The sequence below is a fragment of the Rana temporaria genome, chromosome 12, assembly GCF_905171775.1.
Source record: "Rana temporaria chromosome 12, aRanTem1.1, whole genome shotgun sequence".
In the NCBI taxonomy this organism is placed as follows: domain Eukaryota; kingdom Metazoa; phylum Chordata; class Amphibia; order Anura; family Ranidae; genus Rana; species Rana temporaria.
The window spans coordinates 20,198,635-20,220,306 of record NC_053500.1 but is presented as its reverse complement, the minus strand read 5'-3'; the positions used below and the strand labels follow the sequence as shown (position 1 = coordinate 20,220,306).

The 21,672-nt window shown below is 45.7% G+C and overlaps 1 protein-coding gene across 2 annotated transcripts in view; it reads left to right on the top strand.

Moving 5' to 3' along the window:
• CDH4 (cadherin 4) overlaps positions 1-21,672 on the top strand; it is an 836,782-nt gene that overhangs the window by 694,993 nt on the left and 120,117 nt on the right. For both annotated transcript variants that reach the window (XM_040331280.1, XM_040331281.1), the window contains exon 5: positions 15,104-15,259. In XM_040331280.1, the coding sequence (XP_040187214.1) occupies positions 15,104-15,259 (156 nt within the window). The remainder of the gene's footprint in view (positions 1-15,103; positions 15,260-21,672) is intronic.

Sequence of the window (21,672 nt, the reverse complement as noted above, 5' to 3'; positions counted from 1 at the left end):
CCTGCCTACAAGTTTGGATACCTTTTGCAATTTCAACAGCTTCCCATTTTTTTTTAACAAAATTCTCATCTTCCATTATGCCTTGAGTTAATTTCTACCATCCTACCTACCTATATCTTTTTTTGCCAGTGGTGGAGTTATACCATAATGCGGTATAATGTATGTTACCTGGTGATAAGAGTAAAGAGAGAGGGAGTGCTGTGTATTTGTTGATGATTATATTAATCCAGACTCCAAGCCAACTAAATAAAGTTAAGATCCTTTGTGTAAGGAGGCTTCTCTGTATAATCAGGACTCCCCGTAGCCTGCTCCTGGTCCCACTTCATAAATAAGGATTAGTGGTCAGTTCTTCCGCAGCTGGCCTCTGAATATTTATGAATCGGCCTCTGTCGCATCAGCAACCTTGCATGTGAATTAAACAGCGCATCTCTCACTTGAAGAGTCAATCTGAGAACAACAGATTTGCGAGGCATTCGGAAACAAGCGTAGATATTCCACTCCAGCCACAAATGTTCGGGAGACAAGTTCTCGAGGCCTGAATATACACTGAATCCATAAACCAGACAACCACATTCTTGGCTGCTTCACAAGTAAATGACACGTCTGGAGGCCGTGCTTGAGAGAGAGATTTTGGAATAATGAAGTCCATAGCAAATGCTAAGCCATCAACTTTATATATTTTTGCTACAGTTAGGTTTGGTAGCTGAAATAGGAAAGTAATGTCCCATTTATTTTTGAGCACATGTTTAGGAATCCATAAAATGAACTTATTCTCTGCCCACTCAGGACAAAACAACAGGTTTTCTTTACCTTGCCCTCCCCAACACCACGAATGTACGATCTGTCTCTTCTTCCTCAGCCCCACACCTGAAAGGAGAGGGCTGCGTACCTTAAAAGTCTTACCTATCTTAAAATCTTATCTTAACCACTCAAAGCGGCGCTCCACCGTTTTTCTTTTTTAATTATTTACGCCACCAGATAGCAGCTTTAACTATACGCCGGAAAAAGCCGAACGGAAACTACGTAAAAGAATGCGACGACCGCTCGTACGTTCGTGGATCGTCGGAAATAGCTAATTTGCATACTCGACACGGATTACGACGTGAACGCCACCCAGCGGCCGCCGAAAAATTGCATCTTAGATCCGACGGCGTACTAAGACTAATCCCGCGTAATTCAAATGTGGAAGAGGTGGGCGTGTTGTATGTAAATCAATCGTGACCTAACGATGCGCCTAACGAACGGCGCATGCGCGCGCATGCTCAGTATCACGTCAAATTTTCTCCATAAGATACGCCAGGCCCATTGCCTGTGACGTGAACGTAACCTACGCACAGCCCCATTCACGTACGACTTACGTAAACGACGTAAAAAGATACGCTTGCTGACGTCCATACTTTGCATCACCTAAGCCTCATATACCGTGTTTCCCCGAAAATAAGCCCCGGTCTTATAATTATTTTGGCAACAAAAGACACAGTAGGGCTTATTTTCAGGGTAGGTCTTACCATGTAATGTGATGTCTTCTCTCCCCCTCTCCCTCCCTGCCAGTCAGGAATCCCCAGTGCGAGTTAAAATTCTTGTAAAATCCTATAATCCACTCTATTACAGTAATATAAAATGTACAATGTGTGTGTTTCTGTAATATAATTGTGCCAAATACCTTCGTTATAGCGCCGCTCTGCGCTTCTGTGACCCGCTGGAGCTCTCTTCCCTGCATTTATGTTACAGAAACACACACATTGTACATTATATACTACTGTAATAGAGAGGATAATATAATTTTACAAGCATTTTAAACTAGGGCTTATTTTCGGGGTAGGGCTTATATTGCATCCCTCCTGGAAAATGACGCTAGGGCTTATTTTCGGGGTAGGTCTTATTTTCAGGGAAACACGGTAGCAGGGGTAACTTTACGCCGGACATAAGCCTTACGTAAACGGCGTAGCGGCCGCAAGTACGTTTGTGAATCGGCGTATCTACCTAATTTACATATTCGACGCGTAAATCTACGGAAGCGCCCCTTGCGGCCAGCGTAAATATTGCACCCAAGATACGACGGCGTAGGAAACTTACGCCGCTCGTATCTTGGCCAAATCTATGCGTAACTGATTCTAAGAATCAGGCGCATAGATACGACGGCTCCATTCGGACTTACGACGGCGTACGTGGAGATACGCCGTCGTAAGTCCGCTGTGAATCTGGCCCTTAATATTTATTGGGATTTATGACAAAATAATACATTTTCCTTTTTTTTTTTTTTTGACAGATCAGGTCACATACTAGAATTTGTGAATTGGGTTTCAAATTTAGAGTATCCATATACTGTTTGGCCTGTTTTTTTTTGCTAAGAACAAGACTACGGAATGAATGCTTTAATCTGAATTAGAGATTGCTTCCATCACAAATGCTTATGAAGTGCTAACTTCAAAGTGATGAGACAATAGATGTCCCCATATAAGGTCAGCGGTAGCGTTCCCTCGCGTTTCCTCTTGCTATACATAAACAGTCCTCCAGATCTCTGACAGATGACGGTCCCTTGTCTCCCCATCACTAGCGATAAAGGAACATTTGGAAAATGATTAAAAAAAAAAAAAAAACGTAAATCCACCAGACGCCCCTTAAACCATCTCTTTAACTTTTCTCATTCCAAAACAAGACTTTGAACACACGTAACAGCTGAACAGAAAGTTCCTTTCATCCATTTTAATTAGGAAATATTAATACGAAATGAATTCACATTAAAACTAAATGAAACCTATTTAAATAAGTTCCCGCTGTTTTGAAGCCGCGGTTTTGAAGCTGCAAATCCTTGATTTGTGTTTTTAAACATCATAGGAACTCTCGGAGCGCTGTGATCACTGCACCGTACTGGTGAAGTGTTGGTCTCCGAGCTTCCACTGGTGGGATGCTGGAGTTTACACATACTGACGCCTATGGGATGCTCTATCAATATTAGAAATCACCTTTTTACTGAATCATGACTCAATAGTCGAGATAAAGACTCGGCTTCCTGCAGGACTCCAATGTTTATTATCAGTTATTATCAATTACAATGAAAGAAACACCCTGCTTCTGATTACATTTCTACATAGCGGTAGGCATGCCGCTTCGGCAGATTAGCGTATAGCCATTGTTTCTTCTAGTTACCACTCTGCGATCGCTCACAGGTTTGCAATAAATAACTGCAGATGGCTACATTGCAATGCTGCCATAATGGGGGTAAGTCGCGCACAACGGGTCGAGTGACGAGGCTGTAGACAACGGTAATCTATTCCTGATGTGTAATGTCATTATAGAGTAATTTACTTAGCATAATGTGTACTATAATATTAAAGTTCTAGGATGCCTGTGTTGTTTAACCACTTAGCGCAAAGCGCCGCCATTGTACGTCGGTCCTCTTGTAGGGGGCCCGAGCACACAGGGGGGCCCACACGGAAGGAGGGATTAGTGATGGGTGACAGTTGCAGAACTACAGCAGCTGAAAGTTGGTCTCTCCCCCTCTCCCTGCTCCCAGCTTTTATCTGCTGGAAAAGAGACAGTAGTCCCTCACTAATCCCCCCTCCCTGTGCCCAGCCTGTATATATTTTTTTCATTTCATCTTCATTTTTATTTATTAACTCTGTTTTATCTTTTTGATGTAGCAGGAGTCCTGTGAGTTATGTTGTATTTGTGTCTGCTAATGCTAATAATGATTTTATTGTATTTTTAGTGAAATATATTATTTACTTTGGGGGGCCCTGTCAGGTAGTCTGTAGGGGGCCCCGCAATTTCTTTCAGCAGCCCTGCTTGGGAGGCAGTCTAGAAGCTTCATCTATCTCCGAGCTGATCGGTCAGAACAGCTACTGCTAATTGTGTTGCTCTTTGTAGTAAGAAAGACTGCTGCTGTATGAATTTTATTCCTGGCTTTAGTGCAATCCAAGATAATAACCTAATACGAAGATTATATATTAATCTAGCAATACGTTGGATTGTCTGGGCTCCCTCCTCCCACAGTTGTTACTGTTTTTGGAATGAATTCATTAGTCACTCTTCCCACGCTAAGCTCTTTATTCCCCCCACGGTGGGGACTTTAAAGCTTAACTCCGGGTTTCTTGTGACTTTTATCAGGAACCCACGAATCAGACTGAAAATGCAGTAAAAATCACACGATAAGCCCGTTCGGATCCGCCTGTCTGTTTTTCAGGCGGATCCGAGCGGGCCACCCATTGATTCCTATGGGCAAGCGGACGTCAGTGGAGATGTGTCCTTTGACACCCGTCCGCCACCCGATCCGCTCAAAACAGACGTATGCCGGTACATTCGCCATCCGCCTTACGGATCGGATCAGATTGGATCTGATGAAAATGGACATGCAGTCCGTTTTTCATCCGATCTCCCCATAGAAATCAGCGGGGCTCTGACAGGTCCATTCCTGCACAGTGAGCAGAGACGGAACTGTCATCAGCCGGCTCAGTGGAGATCAACGGAGCGTCATATGAGCGTCATATGACGTCCTCGGCTTCCCAGCATTGTAGAGAGAGCGCACGCGCCGCATTACTCGGGTCCCGATGCGCGTGTCCGGCAGCCGCGATGTCCGCCGAGCACCCGCGATTGCCCGTTAACACAGCAGGACCGTAGTTCGATGTGTTTAAACACACAGATCCACGTCCTGTCAGGTGAGAGGAGACCGATGGTGTGTACACAGATTGGTCGCCTCCACTTGTGAGTCCCCTCCCCCTACAGTTAGAATCACTCCCTAGGATACACATTTAACCCTTCGATCGCCCCCTAGTATTAACCCCTTTCCTGACAGTCACATTTATACAGTAATCAGTGCATTTTTATAGCACTGATTGCTGTATAAATGTGAATGGTCTCAAAATCGTGTCAAAAGTGTCCGATGTGTACAATGTCGCAGGACCACGCAATTGTCATTCAAAATGTTACAGCGCTAAAAGTTAAAAATTGGCTTGGGCAGGAAGGGGGTGAAAAATGCCCTGTATTGAAGTGGTTAAGCAGAGAGCGCCCCCGTGTGCGTGCACTGACTGGAGCACTGGGTTGTGGAGGGGGCAGGAGTGGCCAGCTCAGGCTCTCAGCAGCTCGCTGAGAGGCTGAGCCTGTCCAGACATGTGGGCGGATCCTGACCATATGGTCGCAATTTTTCCCCAGCCTGGACTGGCTCTGTGACGTCAGCTTCAGCCCGCTGTCTGCTGAAAAGGTGTCACAGGAGTGCAAAACGAATTGCACTCCTATGATCCAAAGGAGAAGTACAGCCAAACGAGTTTTCCCTTTACTTCTTCTTTTAATATAGCGCAGTCGTGAATAGCAAAAAAAGCCTCTGGACATGAAGGGGGTAAAACCTTCCAGAGCTCAAATAATTAAGCTGGTCCATACTATTTGTTATACTGATGCCGCGTACACACGGTCGGAATGTTCGATGTGAGCTTGTTGTTAGAAAATCCGACCGTGTGTATGCTCTATCGGACATTTGTTTTCGGAATTTCCAACAACAAATGTTTAAGAGCTGGTTCTCAAATTTTCCGACAACAAAACTTGTTGTCAGAAATTCCGAGCGTGTGTTCACAATTCCAACGCACAAAATTCCACACATGCTCGGAATCAAGCAGAAGAGCTCGGCGTGCATGTTGTACATCACCGCGTTCTTGACGTTCGTAATTTCAGACAACATTTGTGTGACCATGTGTGTGCAAGACAAGTTTGAGCCAACATCCGTCGGAAAAAAATCCACGGTTTTGTTGTCGGAATGTCCGATCGTCTGTACGCGGCATAACAGTTGCGCCTGCAGGGAGCCACATCCGGTATACAGCGTTTCCTGTGTTTCAGCAGCAAGTCAGGGGCCTCCTTGCCCTGCAAAATTGTGTCAGGCTAAGCATTGCTCAGCCATTCACAGGAAGCTTTGTATTTCATCAATTAATACAGAGCTTCCTCCAGTGGCGGTTCGTCCATAGAGGGCGCTGCAGCGCCGCCCCCTCTGGCTCTCGCCCGACACTGAGTCTATTAACATACATTCATGCATGAATGTATGTTATTGTTGCCAGCTGCCGCTGGTCTATGCAGAGATGGCCGGAACTTGAGTGCCGGCCACCTGAATAACGACAGCTGGTTGGCTGATAGGCTTTCGGAGTACAGCCCTCGGCTCCCGGATGTCTTATCCACGGAAAGGAACGGGGGATTCATTCCTTGGATAAGACTGAAGGCCGTCTCAGCCAATCGGGTTCCCCCGATTCTGGTTATAGGTAACCTGATTGGCTGAAGCGTCACCAAGGCGGGAGAAGACATCGAGGGACGTGAAAGGAGTAAGGTAAGTGCTTTTTACAGGGCACAGCGACGACAATGGGCACAGTGGCATCAATGGCACAGTGACATTAATGGGCACAATGGTGACAATGGGCACAGTGGCAACAATTAAAAGGCACAGTGACATGCACAGTGGCAACAATGGGCACAGTGGCGACAATTGGCACTGTGGCGACAATTGAGGGGCACAGTGGCTGCGTTTGATGGCATGGCACAGTGGTGACAATTGATGGCACAGTGGATGTGTTTGATGGCATGGCACAGTGGCTGCGTTTGATGGCATGGCACAGTGACTGTGTTTGATGGCATGGCACAGTGGTGACAATTGATGGCACAGTGGCTGCATTTGATGGGCACAGTGAGGCTGCAATTTTTTTTTAAGCACAAGCCGCCACTGGCTTTCTCTGATTGGCTGGAGTGGAGAGGTGCGTGGGTGTGTTGGAGGATTAGAGGAATCCTTGTATTCATTGATAAAATACGAGGCTTCCTGTAAATGACCTTTAATTATATATCACTGAATATAGAGCTGCATTCATTTGTGTTTTTTTTTATATCTGACTGATGTTCATCTTTAAATCTTTTGGCCTTGTGTGGATTTTCGAATATCTGTACTAAAAGTCACACTGCTCGCCACACAAGCAGACAAACCAAGGTCATCAGCCAATCAGATAAGCTTGAGGAGCTGCCCCGTTCCTCTCGTATAAAACCGTTACCTTGCGACACTTGGACAGACTTAACAAGTATTAAACCTGCAGCTGCCATTTCTTTGTATCTCTAATGGCAACGTCTCTGCTCAGCCACTGACTAATGTCCTTATTACACTGTCCATGAGCTATGGAACCTTTCTATGGTTTTGTAATGAGAAGCGTTCATTAATCTGCGTTTCTCCAGCTAGGCCAGGACTTTATTTCAGTCTGTCACACATGTGTTCTTTGCATTATGGGCTCAATTATTTCTCCCGTGTGGTAATGGCACCTCATTGGCTGAGTCTGTCCGCTGGGAGACGGATGGGCCCCTTTACATGGTGACCTTCAGGTCTGAGAGTGAGAGGTCTGTCCACAATCGATGAAAAAGCTTATATATGAAAGCCGGGATCACAAGAGAACAGGCCTAATATGATAGAGAATGGCAAGAAATGTTGTGATTAACAAGAGAATGTGCTCATTACCGTCTGGGTAAAGTCACAGAAATGAAGGACAATGGAATGAACATCTAACAAAGTGACCTTCAAATAACCATTTATGATTCCAGGACACCTATAAAGAAGCCCTTTCTGATTATTTCCCGATCTGTATTCCACCATCTGGACAGGCTCATATCAACCTCTGTGGTTTTCTCTCTAATCCACATTAATTTATAGTACCGCTGAAGGCGTTATCAGGACAATGCTGGTTTGTAGACGCAAGAGCTAAAAATGATTATTTATATGTTTTAAATGTGGCGTGTGATGTACATTATCACAATATGGGTTTGTTTTTATAGCAACTATATAGAAGGCGATGAAAAATATAGGTAATTTGTGGTGTAATATAGACACCTAAGGTGCAAGAATTGAGCTGTAGTCATTTTTATAATAAACACCAATGAAATTGCTTAGGTGAGTTTTTGTATTAAATTACTTTAGCAACACTATGTTTTATTGTTTAATCTTTTTTTTATTTGAAATAAGAATTGCCAATTGCAAAAGGTAAAGATAACTATTATGGATCACATTAGGACTGTCGACAAAAGTGAAAAAAAGAAAAATAGAGAAGGTCAGACAAGAATTTAGAAGACAAGGAAATAAAGGAGAAGGTGTGGTTGAGAGGTTTTGGGATGCCGATAAGGGGGTACCACCTAAGGATGCCACCTTATCCCTTTAAAACTGAACACATATTAAAGCGGAGATCCACACAAAAGGTGAACCTCCGCTTTTTGGAACCATCCCCCCCTCCTGTGTCACATTTGGCACCTTTCAGGAGGGAGGGGGGTGCAGATACTTTTATAATACAGGTATTTTCACCCACTTCCGGGAATAGACTCCCACGGGAGTCACGCCCCTTCAGCCCCCCCGCTGTCTTCTGGGAAACACACTGGTCCCAGGAGACAGTGGGGACCAGTTAGGATGGGCCGCGTCGCTCGCGCATGCGCAGTAGGGAACCGGGCAGTGAAGCCGCAATGCTTCACCTCCTGATTCCCTCACCGAGGATGGCGGTGGGGGGCAGCCGAGAAATGAGCGATTGCTCAACCTAGGCTGCCCACATCGCGGGCACGTTGGACAGGCAAGTGTCCAATTATAAGTCAGCAGCTGCAGTATTTGTAGCTGCTGGCTTTTAAAAAAAAAAATCGGGTGGACATCCGCTTTAATTGCACAGTTTCTGTGGCTGATTAAGGTGGTAATTAAACTCACTTGGTGCCCTATCTGCATTCAATTAGCCTCAAAGCCTGTGTGATTCATATGTGTTTGGCTTTAAAGTGATGATGTGGCAACCCTAATACCACCAGCCCTCTTGAGTGAGTGAGTGAGTGAGTGAGTGAGTGAGTAACTTATATAGCGCAACAAATCCAGTGTCGTCCTGGTCCTTCAGAAGAGGTGGGTCTTTAGTTTTTTCCTAAAAGCCCGATGGTTTTCTTCCAAGGGGATGGTCGTGGGTAGAGCATTCCAGAGCCGTGGTCCTTGGACTGCAAATCTACGTTCTCCCTTAGATTTGTAGCGGGATTTAGGGATTTGGAGAAGGTTTTGGTTGGTTGACCGGAGCACACGCTTGGTGACGTAGGGTTTTATTTTCTCGCTTAAGTATTGAGGAGTGTTACCCTGTGTACATTTTTGCGTGAGGCAGAGTGTCTTGAATGTCACCCGGTCCTGTACGGGCAGCCAGTGGAGGGACCTCAAGACCGGGGAGATTGATTCCCACGGCTTTTTACCTGTTACCAGTCTGGCTGCCGTGTTCTGGATGACTTGTAGACGTGAAATCTGGAATTTTGGTAGTCCTAAGTAGAGGGAGTTTGCGTAGTCGAGTCGTGAGTTGATGATAGTTCCAACCACTACTGCTGTGTCCTCTTCCGGGATGAAGGGGATGAGTCTACGTAGCATGCGGAGCAGATGATGAGAACCGCTGACAACTGATCCTATTTGTGCATCCATCGTCATGTCTGAGTCAAAGATGACTCCGAGACTTTTGACTTTGTTGCTTGGCGCGATGGTTTGTCCGAGGATGGTGGGTGGTGTCCATGGGGTCCTAGAATTGGATTTCCGATTTACATGTAGGATGAGTAATTCTGTTTTGGATCCGTTGAGTTTGAGGGAGCTTTCAGTCATCCAATTGTCGATCAGTGTGAGGCATTTTCCTAGTTCATGATGTTGGTCTTTTTTGTTGGTGATTCGAAGGTAAAGCTGCCTGTCGTCAGCATAGGAGTGGTAGCGCAGGTCCTGTTTGCTGATGATTTTGAGAAGCGGGCGGATGTAGATGTTGAAGAGTACAGGTGAAAGGGGTGATCCTTGAGGGACTCCGCATGTAATGGTCCGTGTTTCTGATGTAAAGCCTCCAAGTTTCACGGTCTGAGTGCGATTTTCTAGGAAAGATGCGAACCACGGTAGGGCCGAGTCAGCGACTCCGGCTACTTCTTTGAGTCGCGTGAGCAATGTATTGTGGTCTACCGTGTCGAAGGCAGCACTAGGAGACAGGATTCTCCGTCATCTGCTGCTTCAAAGGCGTCATCCCATATCTTGAGGAGAGCCGTTTCTGTGCCGTGGCCTGGGCGAAAACCAGATTGTAGGGGATCTAAGAGTTTGTGGTCGTCCAGATGGGGCTGAAGCTGTTGTACTACTGCTTTCTCCATGATCTTGGAGATGGTGTTCAGGCTTGTTACCGGTCTGCGATGGTTTGGGTCTTTAGGGTCGAGGTTTGGTTTCTTATGGGGTTTTATTATGCCTTGCTTGAGGGTGATCGGAACAATCCCTTCCCTGAACGATTGGTTTATGATGTGCGTTATGGTGGGTACCAAGATGTCGGTACATTCTTTCAAGAGTTTTGTAGGAATGATGTCATTTGGTGATGTGTTGTCTCAGAGGCTTCTGATGATGTTTTTAGTGGTGTCGATGGTAATTGGGACCAGCTCGAAATTCTTCGATCGTGGACTATTTATGTTGATTGCTTCTTCTTAGGGGGCCTGGGCATTCAGGGGCACCCAGACAGCAGTTGAGTTGGGACAAAGGGGCAAATATAGAACGGATGCCTTGTGCAGCAGCTGAGAGACCGTTTCAGCTGCTACAGGGCTACAGAAACACAGGGCATTGTTCTATAATTCCTATCACACTGGTCCCCCTCCCTGCCCTGCCCACATCGAATTCTCTCCTGTGTGCCCCCCTATGTGCCCAGGACCACCTCCCAGCTGTGCCAGGTTCCCTGTCCCACCAACTGTGGCAGGCACACAGAAGAAAGGAAGGAGAGTAGTATAAAGGGCTGGTAAATATGTTATTTATCAGCCCCTTCCTTTTCTGAGTGGACACAGTATTTGATTGTTACTTATCGCTCCTGTGTCCATTTATAACTGTGTTTACTATGCTTATGTTTATAAATGAACAGGAGCCTCTGTCTCCTGTTCATTCATCTTCAGTGCAGCTGAGGCTGCAAGGAAAGGAATTTGTAGAATCTGAGTCTTCAATTCCTTTCCCTGCCTCAAAGGTGAGATGTGAGGGATCTGCATAGACCCCTGATATCTCACCAAAGCCCCCAAACAACATTGTAAAAACAAAAATTGTAAAAAAAAATCTTAAAAAATTGTAAAAAAATAATAATAATAATAATTTAAAAAATGAAGGTCTCATTCACATGGGTTCTCTAGCCCAGGGGTCTCCAAACTTTTCAAACAAAGGGCCAGTTTATTGTCCTTCAGGCTTTAGGAGGGCCGGATTGTGGCTAGTGGGGGTAGAAATGTCCGGGGCCCGGCATCAGTAAGAATAAATATGGCCTCAGGGTTGGTGGTCAATAGGAGGAGTAGTGTCCCTCTTAATAGGAGGAATAGTATCCCATCATTGGTATCAGTGGAAGAAATAGGGCCCGTTGTTGGTGTCGGTGGGAGGAATAGTGCCCAAGGGCCTGATAAAGGCTAGCAAAGGGCCACAGTTTGGAGACCCCTGCTCTAGCCCATACAGTGTGAATGAACAGTTTGTGTGGCTGGAGCTGCCTGTCACTCTATGAGGATGCAGCAGCTGTATGAACACAACCACGGGTCCCAATTTGATAAGTGTACACTGTCAGTGTTTGGGGCTGTACCCCTGCATCCACACTCCTGTCAAATTAGGACCTGTAGCTGTGTCCATACAGCTGCTGTGTGTCACCATAGTCTAACATTGGCTGCCTGCACACAACAATAGCCACATAAAATATTGTTTTAATATTTTTTGCGGAGAGGGGGGCTCTCAGGTAGGCTGTGCAGCAGCCTCGGGTGGGAGTTGGCCACAGGGGATTTGCATTATCCAAGTGCCAATGGGCGTTAGAATGGTCGTCATTACAATTACAAAGAGGAGACAGTCAAAGTCTTTTGGAAAGTAATACGAGATCCACAGTCCTGACATATAGCTCTGGAGCCTGACTGCCCGTTTTCCATTGTGCATAGTCCAATGTTTTCAGAATTTGCCCTAAGACACAGATATACAGTATATGTTCAGACAGTCAAGCTTCTGCTGTTTGGTGGTGGTGAGGACATTGATCATGAGGATAAACTGATATTTGGGATATCCCCCCAGGTTTCCGATCAAGGAGAGCTTCGGGGGCTTTCATAGAAAGTATTTTCTGTAGAAAGGTGTTCAAGATGTTATATACTTGGGCACTGGGCCACTGGGGAAGTTCAGCGCCACTTTGTTTTACATTGAAGAATTTACTAAGAACTAAAAAAAAAGAAAGAAAAGGGATGTAGTCAAACAGCATAAGATGATGTGAGGATATGTATAGTATTCTATAACCCTACATTTGTTGAGCAGTGATGTTCGTGTTCGGCAAAGATATAATCTATAGACTTCAAGGTGCTAGGTTCAATATGTACATGATTCTAAGGTTCTTCCAAAGACTTCTTTGAATTTCTCAACTTTCATATTGAAAGGGATTCTTAGACTAACTGGACCCTTCTATTTGTTTGACCCTCCATCCATGAGGTTACAGAGATGGGTTCTATTCATACAGAATGAAGAGGGTATATGGCGCTATATTGAACCAATGTATTCCTTTCTGTCAAGTAATTAAAACAAATGCCGGACTGCTGGTATTTATATGGGAAATGGGGAACTTCAAGTTACTGGAGAGGGGGGCTATTCTCTTTTGAATCTAATATAAAAGGGAATTGGAGAAACGATTAGTAGGGTACGAAAGTAGCGTGTGCAAATTCTCTTCTTCTAGCTGCTTTAGGGCCAGTATTGATGGGCTTTTGTCTGAACTGCTCCCCCAATACAAGTTCATGGGAATGCAAAAGTAGCTTGAAGCAGATTGACACAGCTTACAAGGAGGTCACGTGCAGATCAAAAGGAGGTCAAAAGCTTCGGTCGATAAGTTTTGGATGATTCCTGAAAGCATCTCAAACTGATCTCAAATACAGCAGAATGCACCTGAAGGCACGCTGTCTATCAACACAACCCCAAGTCCAAAATCCTGCTACCCTCCCTCTCAAGTTGTTAATTCTTTAAAGTAAACCTGTCTTGAGAAAACTATGGCTCTACCATTTTCTGAAAATACTAGTTGCCTGGTTGGGTATGACTGCATTCTCATGACATCCTCATAGCTAACATTCTTATAAGAAGAGCTCAGCGATGGCTGCCTCCTTTCATGATAGGGATACCATGTGTAAGGAACTCGCTCTATTACTCAGGTCATTTTAGTTATCAACATCTTTAAATTTCATGGCCTGTAGTCTTCATTTACAGGTGTTTTGCCTTCACCAACAGTTTATAAAATACACTATATTGCCAAAATTATTGGAACGCCTGCCTTTACATGGACATGAACTTTAATGGCATCCCAGTCTTAGTCCGTAGGGTTCAATATTGAGTTGGCCCACCATTTGCAGCTATAACAGCTTCACCTCTTCTGGGAAGACTGTCCGCAAGCTTTAGGAGGGGGGATTATGGTGTGGGGTTGTTTTTCAGGGGTTGAGTTTGGCCCCTTAGTTCCAGTGAAGGAAACTCTTAGGCCCCGTACACACGAGGAGACATGTCCGCTGAAACTGGTCCGTGGTCCAGTGTCTGCGGACATGTCCGACCGTGTGTACGGCCTAGCGGACAGGTTTCCAGCGGACAAAAGTTTCTTAGCAAGCTAAGAAACTTGTCCGCTGGAAACATGTCCGTCGGACATGTCCGATGGTTAGTACACCTAATCGGACATGTCCGCTGGTTATGACGTGTAACCAGCGTCCCGAAATCCCGCGCATGCGTCAAATTGATTCAACGCATGCGTGGAAGCATTGCACTTCCGTGTTTGAGAACGTCGGTGTCTTCTACGTCACCGCGTTCTCTGTCCGTGGGGATTTTGGTCTGATGGTGTGTACACACATCAGACCAAAAGCTCCCAGGAGACATGTCCGATGAAAACGGTCCGCAGACCGTTTTCATGGGACATGTCTCCTCGTGTGTACAAGGCCTTAGGCCTCGTACACACGATAAGTTAACCAGAGGACAACGGTCTGAAGGACCGTTTTCATCGGTCAAAACCGATCGCGTGTGGGCCCCATAGGTTAAAAAAAAGCCAACTTGCTTTAAAATTACCCTATGGATTCCTAACCGATAGGTCAAAACCGATCGTTAGTAGGCACAACCATCAGTTAAAAATCCACGCATGCTCAGAATCAAGTCGACGCATGCTTGGAAGCATTGAACTTCTTTTTTTTCAGCACGTCGTTGTGTTTTACGTCACCGCGTCCTGACACGATCGGTTATTTAACCTATGGTGTGTAGGCGTGACGGACCATCAGTCAGCTTCATCGGTTAACCTAGGACAACGGTCTGAAGGACCTATCGTGTGTACGAGGCTTTAAGGCGTCAGCATACCAGGACATTTTGGACAATTTCATGTTCCCAACTTTGGGGATGGCCCCTACCTGTTCCAACATGACTCCGCACCAATGCATATTAAACCCTACAGACTAATGCCACGTACACACGATCGAAAATTCCGACAAGAAAAGTTTTTGATGTGAGATTTTGGTGGGAAATTACGACCATGTGTAGGCTCCATCTGACTTTTTCTGTCAGAATTTCCGACAGCAAAAATTTGAAAGCTGGTTGTCGGACGGGAAAAGTTCTTGTTGGAAATTCCGATCGTCTGTATGCAATTCCAACGCACAAAAATCCATGCATGCTCTGAATCAAGCAAAAGAACCGCATTGGCTATTGAACTTAATTTTTCTTTGCTCGTCGTACGTGTTGTACGTCGCCGCGTTCTTGACAGACGGAATTTCAGACAAGATTTCTGTGACCGTGTGTATGCAACACAAGTTTGAGACAAAATTCCATCGGAAAAAAATACACAGTTTTCTTGTCGGAATTTCCGATCGTGTGTACGCCGCATAAGACTGGGATGCCATTAAAGTTCATGTGCGTGTAAAGGCAAGTGTCCCAATACTTTTGGTTATGTAGTGTATTTTTTCTGCTATATTAAGATTTCAATACAAATTTCCAAATAAAACACTGAATGGGTTTGATATTCTAACTTTCCAAATTTAGTGATAATGTGTCAAATGATATTCTACATGTATTTATGTCAATGTATATAGTATAGGTTCTGCATTCTTTGCCCAGTTTGTATATCCATGTGACTGATTACTGTGTCCTCTGCAGATCCGCTCAGACAAGGACCGGGAGAGCATGATCCGGTACAGCATCACGGGTATTGGAGCTGATCAACCCCCAATGGAAATTTTCAATATAGACCCCATTTCTGGCAAGATGTATGTAACAAGACCGCTGGACAGAGAAGAGAGATCATCGTACCATGTAAGTAACAATATACTTGTTGTTGTACCTGATTGAACATAACAAAAAATTGGTTATTTTCCTCAAAACTGTACTACAAGATCAAGAATATGATCTTTTTAGACATAAGGGGCCAGATTCACAGTCAGCTTATGCCGACGTATCTGTTGACACGCCGCGTAAGTTCTGTGATGCGCCGTCGTATCTATGCACCGTATTCAGGGAACGAGATACGACCCACGTAAGTCTCCTACGCCGTCGTATCTTGGGTGCATATTTACACTGGCCGCAAGGGGCGCTTCCGTAGATTTACGCGTCATATATGCAAATGACCTAGATACGCCGATTCACGAACGTACTTGCGCCCGTATCTAGCTAATTTGCATACTCGACGCGGAATTTGACGGAAATTTAGAAAGTTGACATCGGAATTTTCCTTAATTTGACAAGATGAAGGGGGGTGGGGCAGGAGACATTGGGGCAGGAGACATTGGGCCAGATCCTCAAAGAAGTTACGCTGGCGTATCTATTGATACGCCGCGTAACTTCTAGTTTGCTCCGGCGTATCTTTGTTTTGTATCCACAAAACAAGATACGCCTGAAGCTGTGCTAGATCCGACTGGCGTACGTCTTAGTACGCCGTCGGATCTAAGGTGCATATTTTCGCTGGCCGCTAGGTGGCGTTTCCGTCAAATTCCGTCAGACTGTTGTCCTCTGGCTATCCTATCGTGTGTACGAGGCCTTATAGCTCTCTTCTGAACAGTACCTCTGTTATCAGCCTGAGAACTCTACTGACATACTTTTTGGCTTTTTAGACAAAAGCAGCCAGAATCTTTTGACGAAGAAGGTTGCTAAAATAGATTAGCAGAGAGCAGCTCCTATTACAAAACAGCTCTGAGAGTGTCTGCCCATGATGAGAGGGGGTGTGTGTCTTTCCTCCAATCAGCAATGTTATCTATCTTGGCTGTATGCCCAGACATCACACTCTGTGTTAACCAGGAAGAGAAAATCTCCTAACAGGATCTCAACTTTCTAAACAGTATATAAATGTAAACACAGCAAATATACATGTAAAACCTGTGTGGGGAGATTTGGTTAATCTCTGTGTATCATCTGAGGCTGTTAACTTCACTGGGTGTATGGAGGGTTTACATCCACTTTAAAGAAGGATGTAATTCCATATCTGTCCACCTGAGGCACTGAGGACACTTTTAGGTGGATTCAGAAAGACTTAGGCCGGCGTATCAGTAGATACACCGGCCTAAGTCTGAATTTGCGCCGGCGCTAATTTAAGCGTATTCTGGAAACCAGATATGCTTAAATTAGGCTCAGATACGAGCGGCGTAAGTCTCTTACACCGTTGTATCCTAAAGTGTAATTTTTAGGCTGACCGCTAGGTGGCGCTTCCATTGCGGTCGGCGTAGAATATGTAAATCACTAGATACGCCTATTCACGAACGTACGCCCGGCCGACGCAGGAGAGATACGCCGTTTACGTAACGCATTATCAGGCCTAAAGTTATTCCATCAAATAGCTGTAATAGTAATGTTAAGTATGGCTGTCATTCCCGCGTCGAAATTCGAAAATTTTACGTCGTTTGCGTAAGTCGTTCGTGAATAGGGATTTACGTCATTTACGTCCACGTCAAAACCAATAGGACCGTGCGGCGTACTTTGCCGCAATGCACACTGGGATATGTACACGGACGGCGCATGCGCCGTTCGTAAAATACGTCAATCACGTAAGGTCACCCCCCCCATTACCATAAAACACGCCCCCTCAGCTAAATTTGAATTAGGCGCCATTACGCCCGCCCGATTTACGCTACGCCGCCGTAACTTAGCAGGCAAGTACTTTGTGCTACGGCTACTACGGCGCCGCAACGATACGCCTGCCTACCTGAATCTAGCTATTTGACTTATTGCAGTATAGGCTGCACAAGAACCACGCGCCCGTCTGAAAAGAGTATCCCATTGTCTCCTCACCCCTGCAGAATTTGCAAGGGCAAACAATGGTGTCTCAGTGCTCATGCCATGTTGTCTACAACGTCAGAATAATGGAAACCCCAGTGACCACACATTAATAAAACAAAGCAAAAAAATAAAACCCTGTTTTTTTAGGAGAGGAGTTTAATGCATCCTTCTGAGCCGAGCCTGCTGAGATGAGAGATATACCCTTGTAAAGGTGAAGAAGATGCGCCAGACTGATCAGTGCTTCCATAGACTGACTGGTGTTCACACATTGTACGGATGATGGCACGGAATATTCATAGCATCACTGAAGCTACAGAGGCCTATTTCAAAGCCTGGGAATTGTGTGATAAGCGCACCCTGAGGGGAAGATAAATACTCAGCCTCTCAGAACGGCGCGGCCAGCACAGAAATTACCTCATTCCCAAACAATAGTTTTTCATTTGGAGTCTGAGGCGGCAGTGTTTGTGGCTGGCCGCGAATCAAACCCGCCACTGTCTGTAGAGCGGGAGTTGGGCACATCTCACTCACAAATCACTGGAATTAAACTGGATTGTTATGTAATGAGAAGTTAGGATTGTGGAGCCCAATTTAGACGGCTTCACGCTCAAACAAAACACCAGCTGAGGTGCTGATAAAGTGTTCATCCGTGTTTTCGGGGCCGATAATCCTAAAAACGTCATTTGCAATGCGAGAAATATACTTGTTAAAAATATCATATCTTTCTTGTTAAAATGGAATTTGCTATGAAGTATTTTTGGATTTCGGGAAAGGATGTGAGCAGATATTTTCTGGAAAAAGCGTGATGAAAGCATTTCTATTTGTACTTTGTTTTCTGGTGAAGTCCCCTTGCATAGCTTTTCACTTTCTACCCAGATCTACCCCACCTATAGCGACGAGACTCACAAGTCCAAAAACGTACTGACCGCAGATAGACGTTTAGGGCCAGATTCTCAGAGGAGATACGACGGCGTATCTCCAGATACGCCGTCGTATCTCTGAGTCCGGCCGGTCGTATCTATGCGCCTGATTCTTAGAATCAGTTACGCATAGATTTCTATTAGATCCGACCGGCGTAAGTCTCTTACGGCGTCGGATCATAACTGCATATTTACGCTGGCCGCTAGGGGCGTGTACTCTGATTTACGCGTCGAAATATGTAAATCAGCTAGATACGCGAATTCACGAACGTACACCCGGCCGACGCAGTACAGTTACGCCGTTTACGTTAGGCTTTTCCCGGCGTATAGTTACCCCTGCTATATGGTGGCGTAAGTGCGGCATACCAATGTTAAGTATGGCCGTCGTTCCCGCGACGAAATTTGAAAATTTTACGTCGTTTGCGTAACCCGTCCGTGAATGGGGCTGGACGTAATTTATGTTCACGTCAAAACCAATGACGTTCTTGCGGAGTATTAGGAGCAATGCACACTGGGAGATTTCCACGGACGGCGCATGCGCCGTTCGTGAAAAACGTCAATCACGTCGGGTCATAGAACATTTACATAAAACACGCCCCCCTGTTCCAAATTTGAATTAGGCGGGTTTACGCCGGCCGATTTACGCTACGCCGCCGCAACTTACTGAGCAGGTGCTCTGAGAATACAGCACTTGCCCGTCTAAGTTGCGGAGGCATAACGTAAATCGGATACGTTACGCCGCCGCAAAGATACACGGCTGTACGTGAATCCGGGCCTTAGTGTCGGGAAAGGTGGGGTGATGTGGTAAGACCTGGTGGGTGTGGACAGAGGCGACTCTAGGCTTTGTGAGGCCTTAGGCAAAACTTGACTTGGGGCCCCACTCACGCCCATGATGGGAAAAATAATTCAAGGACAAGAGCCTCTTCCCCAGAACCCTGTCCGGTGGTTGTGAGGGTCTGTGGGCAGGGGGCTTATCGGGATCTGGAAGCCCCCTTTAACTAGGTGTCCCCCAGATCCTGCTCTTTAATAACTAAGGGGCGGGGCCACCTGGTGATGTCACCTGGTGAACCTGCCCCTTGTGACGACCTTGACTGAGAGCATGCTGGGTCATTGACGTCACAAGGGGTGGTGTCACCGATATTCACTGGTTGTTAGGGATGCTGGTGGCCCCGCTCCTGAGTCAGGGCTCTTAACGCTGCCTGAGCACAGCAGCGTTAGGGTCCCCTGTCCCTCAAAACTGGGAAAATTAGGAGGCTGCGAGGCCCCTGTGAGTGAGAGGCCTAATTTGCCTAATTAAAGAGCCGCCTCTGGGTGTGGCATTCACTTATAGCTCCGCCATTTAGAAATTCTATTTACCCAGAAATCAGAAAGGAATTGCCTAGGCCAGTGATGGTGAACCTTGGCACCCCAGATGTTTTGGAACTACAATTCCCATGATGCTCACCTACATTGCAAAGTGCATGAGCATCATGGGAAATGTAGTTCCAAAACATCTGGGATTTCAAGGTTCACCATCACAGGTCTAGGCTTACTTACTTAGGCCGTATTGTGATTAATCCAGTATATGTGTTATTTCTGTGTAGGAATAAGCGAAATTAGGAGCTTTCCTTTCCTCTATATTTTGGAAAAATAAAACGATTTCAGCGAGATTTCACAATTTCTGGCAAAATGCATCAAGGCCGGATCTAGCCTGTCTAAACTGGGGGTGCAGTAAAAAAAAAGTCAGGGGGCATAATGTCAACACACTAATATTTAATCCTCTCCACTCCACTCCTCTCCTCACTTTGTTCCCCACATCTCTATGTCGCTGCAATGAAAAGCACATGTATTAGGCCAGTGTTTTTTGTAGTCATGGCAACCTTGATAAGTATGCAAAATCCCGAGACACCCAAGTTCTGAACTGTATTTATTATATTGAAGGACACTGGCATCTGCACTGGATGATGATGCCACCCACTCCTTGGCACCACATATGGGAATTTCGTCCTTCACATCAGTGTTCCCCATACACATCAGATTCCACCCATTATATGTAGCTCAAGGAAACGCCGCTCTGATCAGTGCAGCTTCTAGGAGGATAGCAAACGGCACACCCAGTCCAGGTGCTCTGGCTTCGGACATCCTTTCAACAGCCCAAACGGGAACAAATGAAATCAAGGCATAAAGGAGCCGGCACTTCTGGAGATAAAGTCTTGATAATGTTTATTCCAATATGACCATGTACAAAACGGACTAACGCATTTCGGCAGAAGCCTTGTTTACAGCACAAATTCCACCCATCACTTCAGAATCAGAGTCAGTCCCCTGTACATCACAGTCCCTAATTACATCACCTCCATCCCATCAGAATCCTGCCTTCCCATTGCAGCCCCCCATCACAACAGGGTCCCCGTCGCAACAGAGAGCCCCCCCATTCCCCTATCACAACAGAGTCCCACCCTCCTCACAAGATAGTCCCCCTTCACAAATAGCAGCAAATTATTCCCCGCACCCTGGTCCACCCCCCATGGAAACAAATAATGCAGTTTGATACCAATATTATTGGTGGTGGTGGGGGGAGCACTTCTGAAATCAGGGGGGGGGGGCAAAGCCCAAGTCCCCGCCTCAGCGCGCTGACTACAGAAGTCAACACGCTGAGGCAGGGAGGCGTGTCACGCTGTGCTCTGGGCTCTGGCAAGCACACTGGGTGGAGCAAGATGGCCGCCGCTCAGGAGCTAGGCCGAAGCCGGGGACTTTCCTAGGCTCCGGAGCGCTCCGCGGATCGATCGCGGGGTCCCCTACAACCGGGACAAGTCCCGGCAGGCTAAATCAGCCGGGACTAGGTCCTATTTGACAGGACTGTCCCGTTAAAAACGGGACAGTTGGCAAGTATGCCCTCCCCAGCACCCCCCCAGAAAAAATATGGTATTTGTTTGTCAGACAGCTTAATGAGCAAAATTGAGAGTAATTATGAGACTAATATAAATGAAATGAAATGAATCCCTTTATCCTTGCTTCTTTGGGCCCCGTCCCCTGATACTGTTGGACCTTTTAGCAGTTGTATAGGATGTTCGGTTCACCCGTGAGCTGGAGAATTTTCCAAGGGTCTTTTACCTTCAGGAGATTGTTGACGGCTTTGTGTTCTTTTGCTGCTATTGCAAACTAGCAGTCTTTCTTTTTTAGCTTTCTTCTGTGATTTTCTGTATAAATTCAGGCATAGTTCTTTCCATTGCCCCAGGATACAGCACTGTACTGTCTGTACTCAATTATTTTATATACAGAAATCAGTTTTATATTGTTTCCCAGGATGATGAAAATAAACACTGTGTCCTGTAAAAACACGTCTAAAAAGTGCAAGAGAGAGTCGATACATAAAGAAGCAATATACTATACAATATTTAATTACAGTCCACAAGATCAAGGCTGTCTGAATGTGGAAACTTCCGTAAATCATTAGTAAAAGCTTGCAGAGCTAATACCCACGTGTTCTGTGCAGAGGGGGATATAACGCGTCAATCTGAGCGACAATCATCGGCGTTGGCGGTGATCACTTATTAATGAACT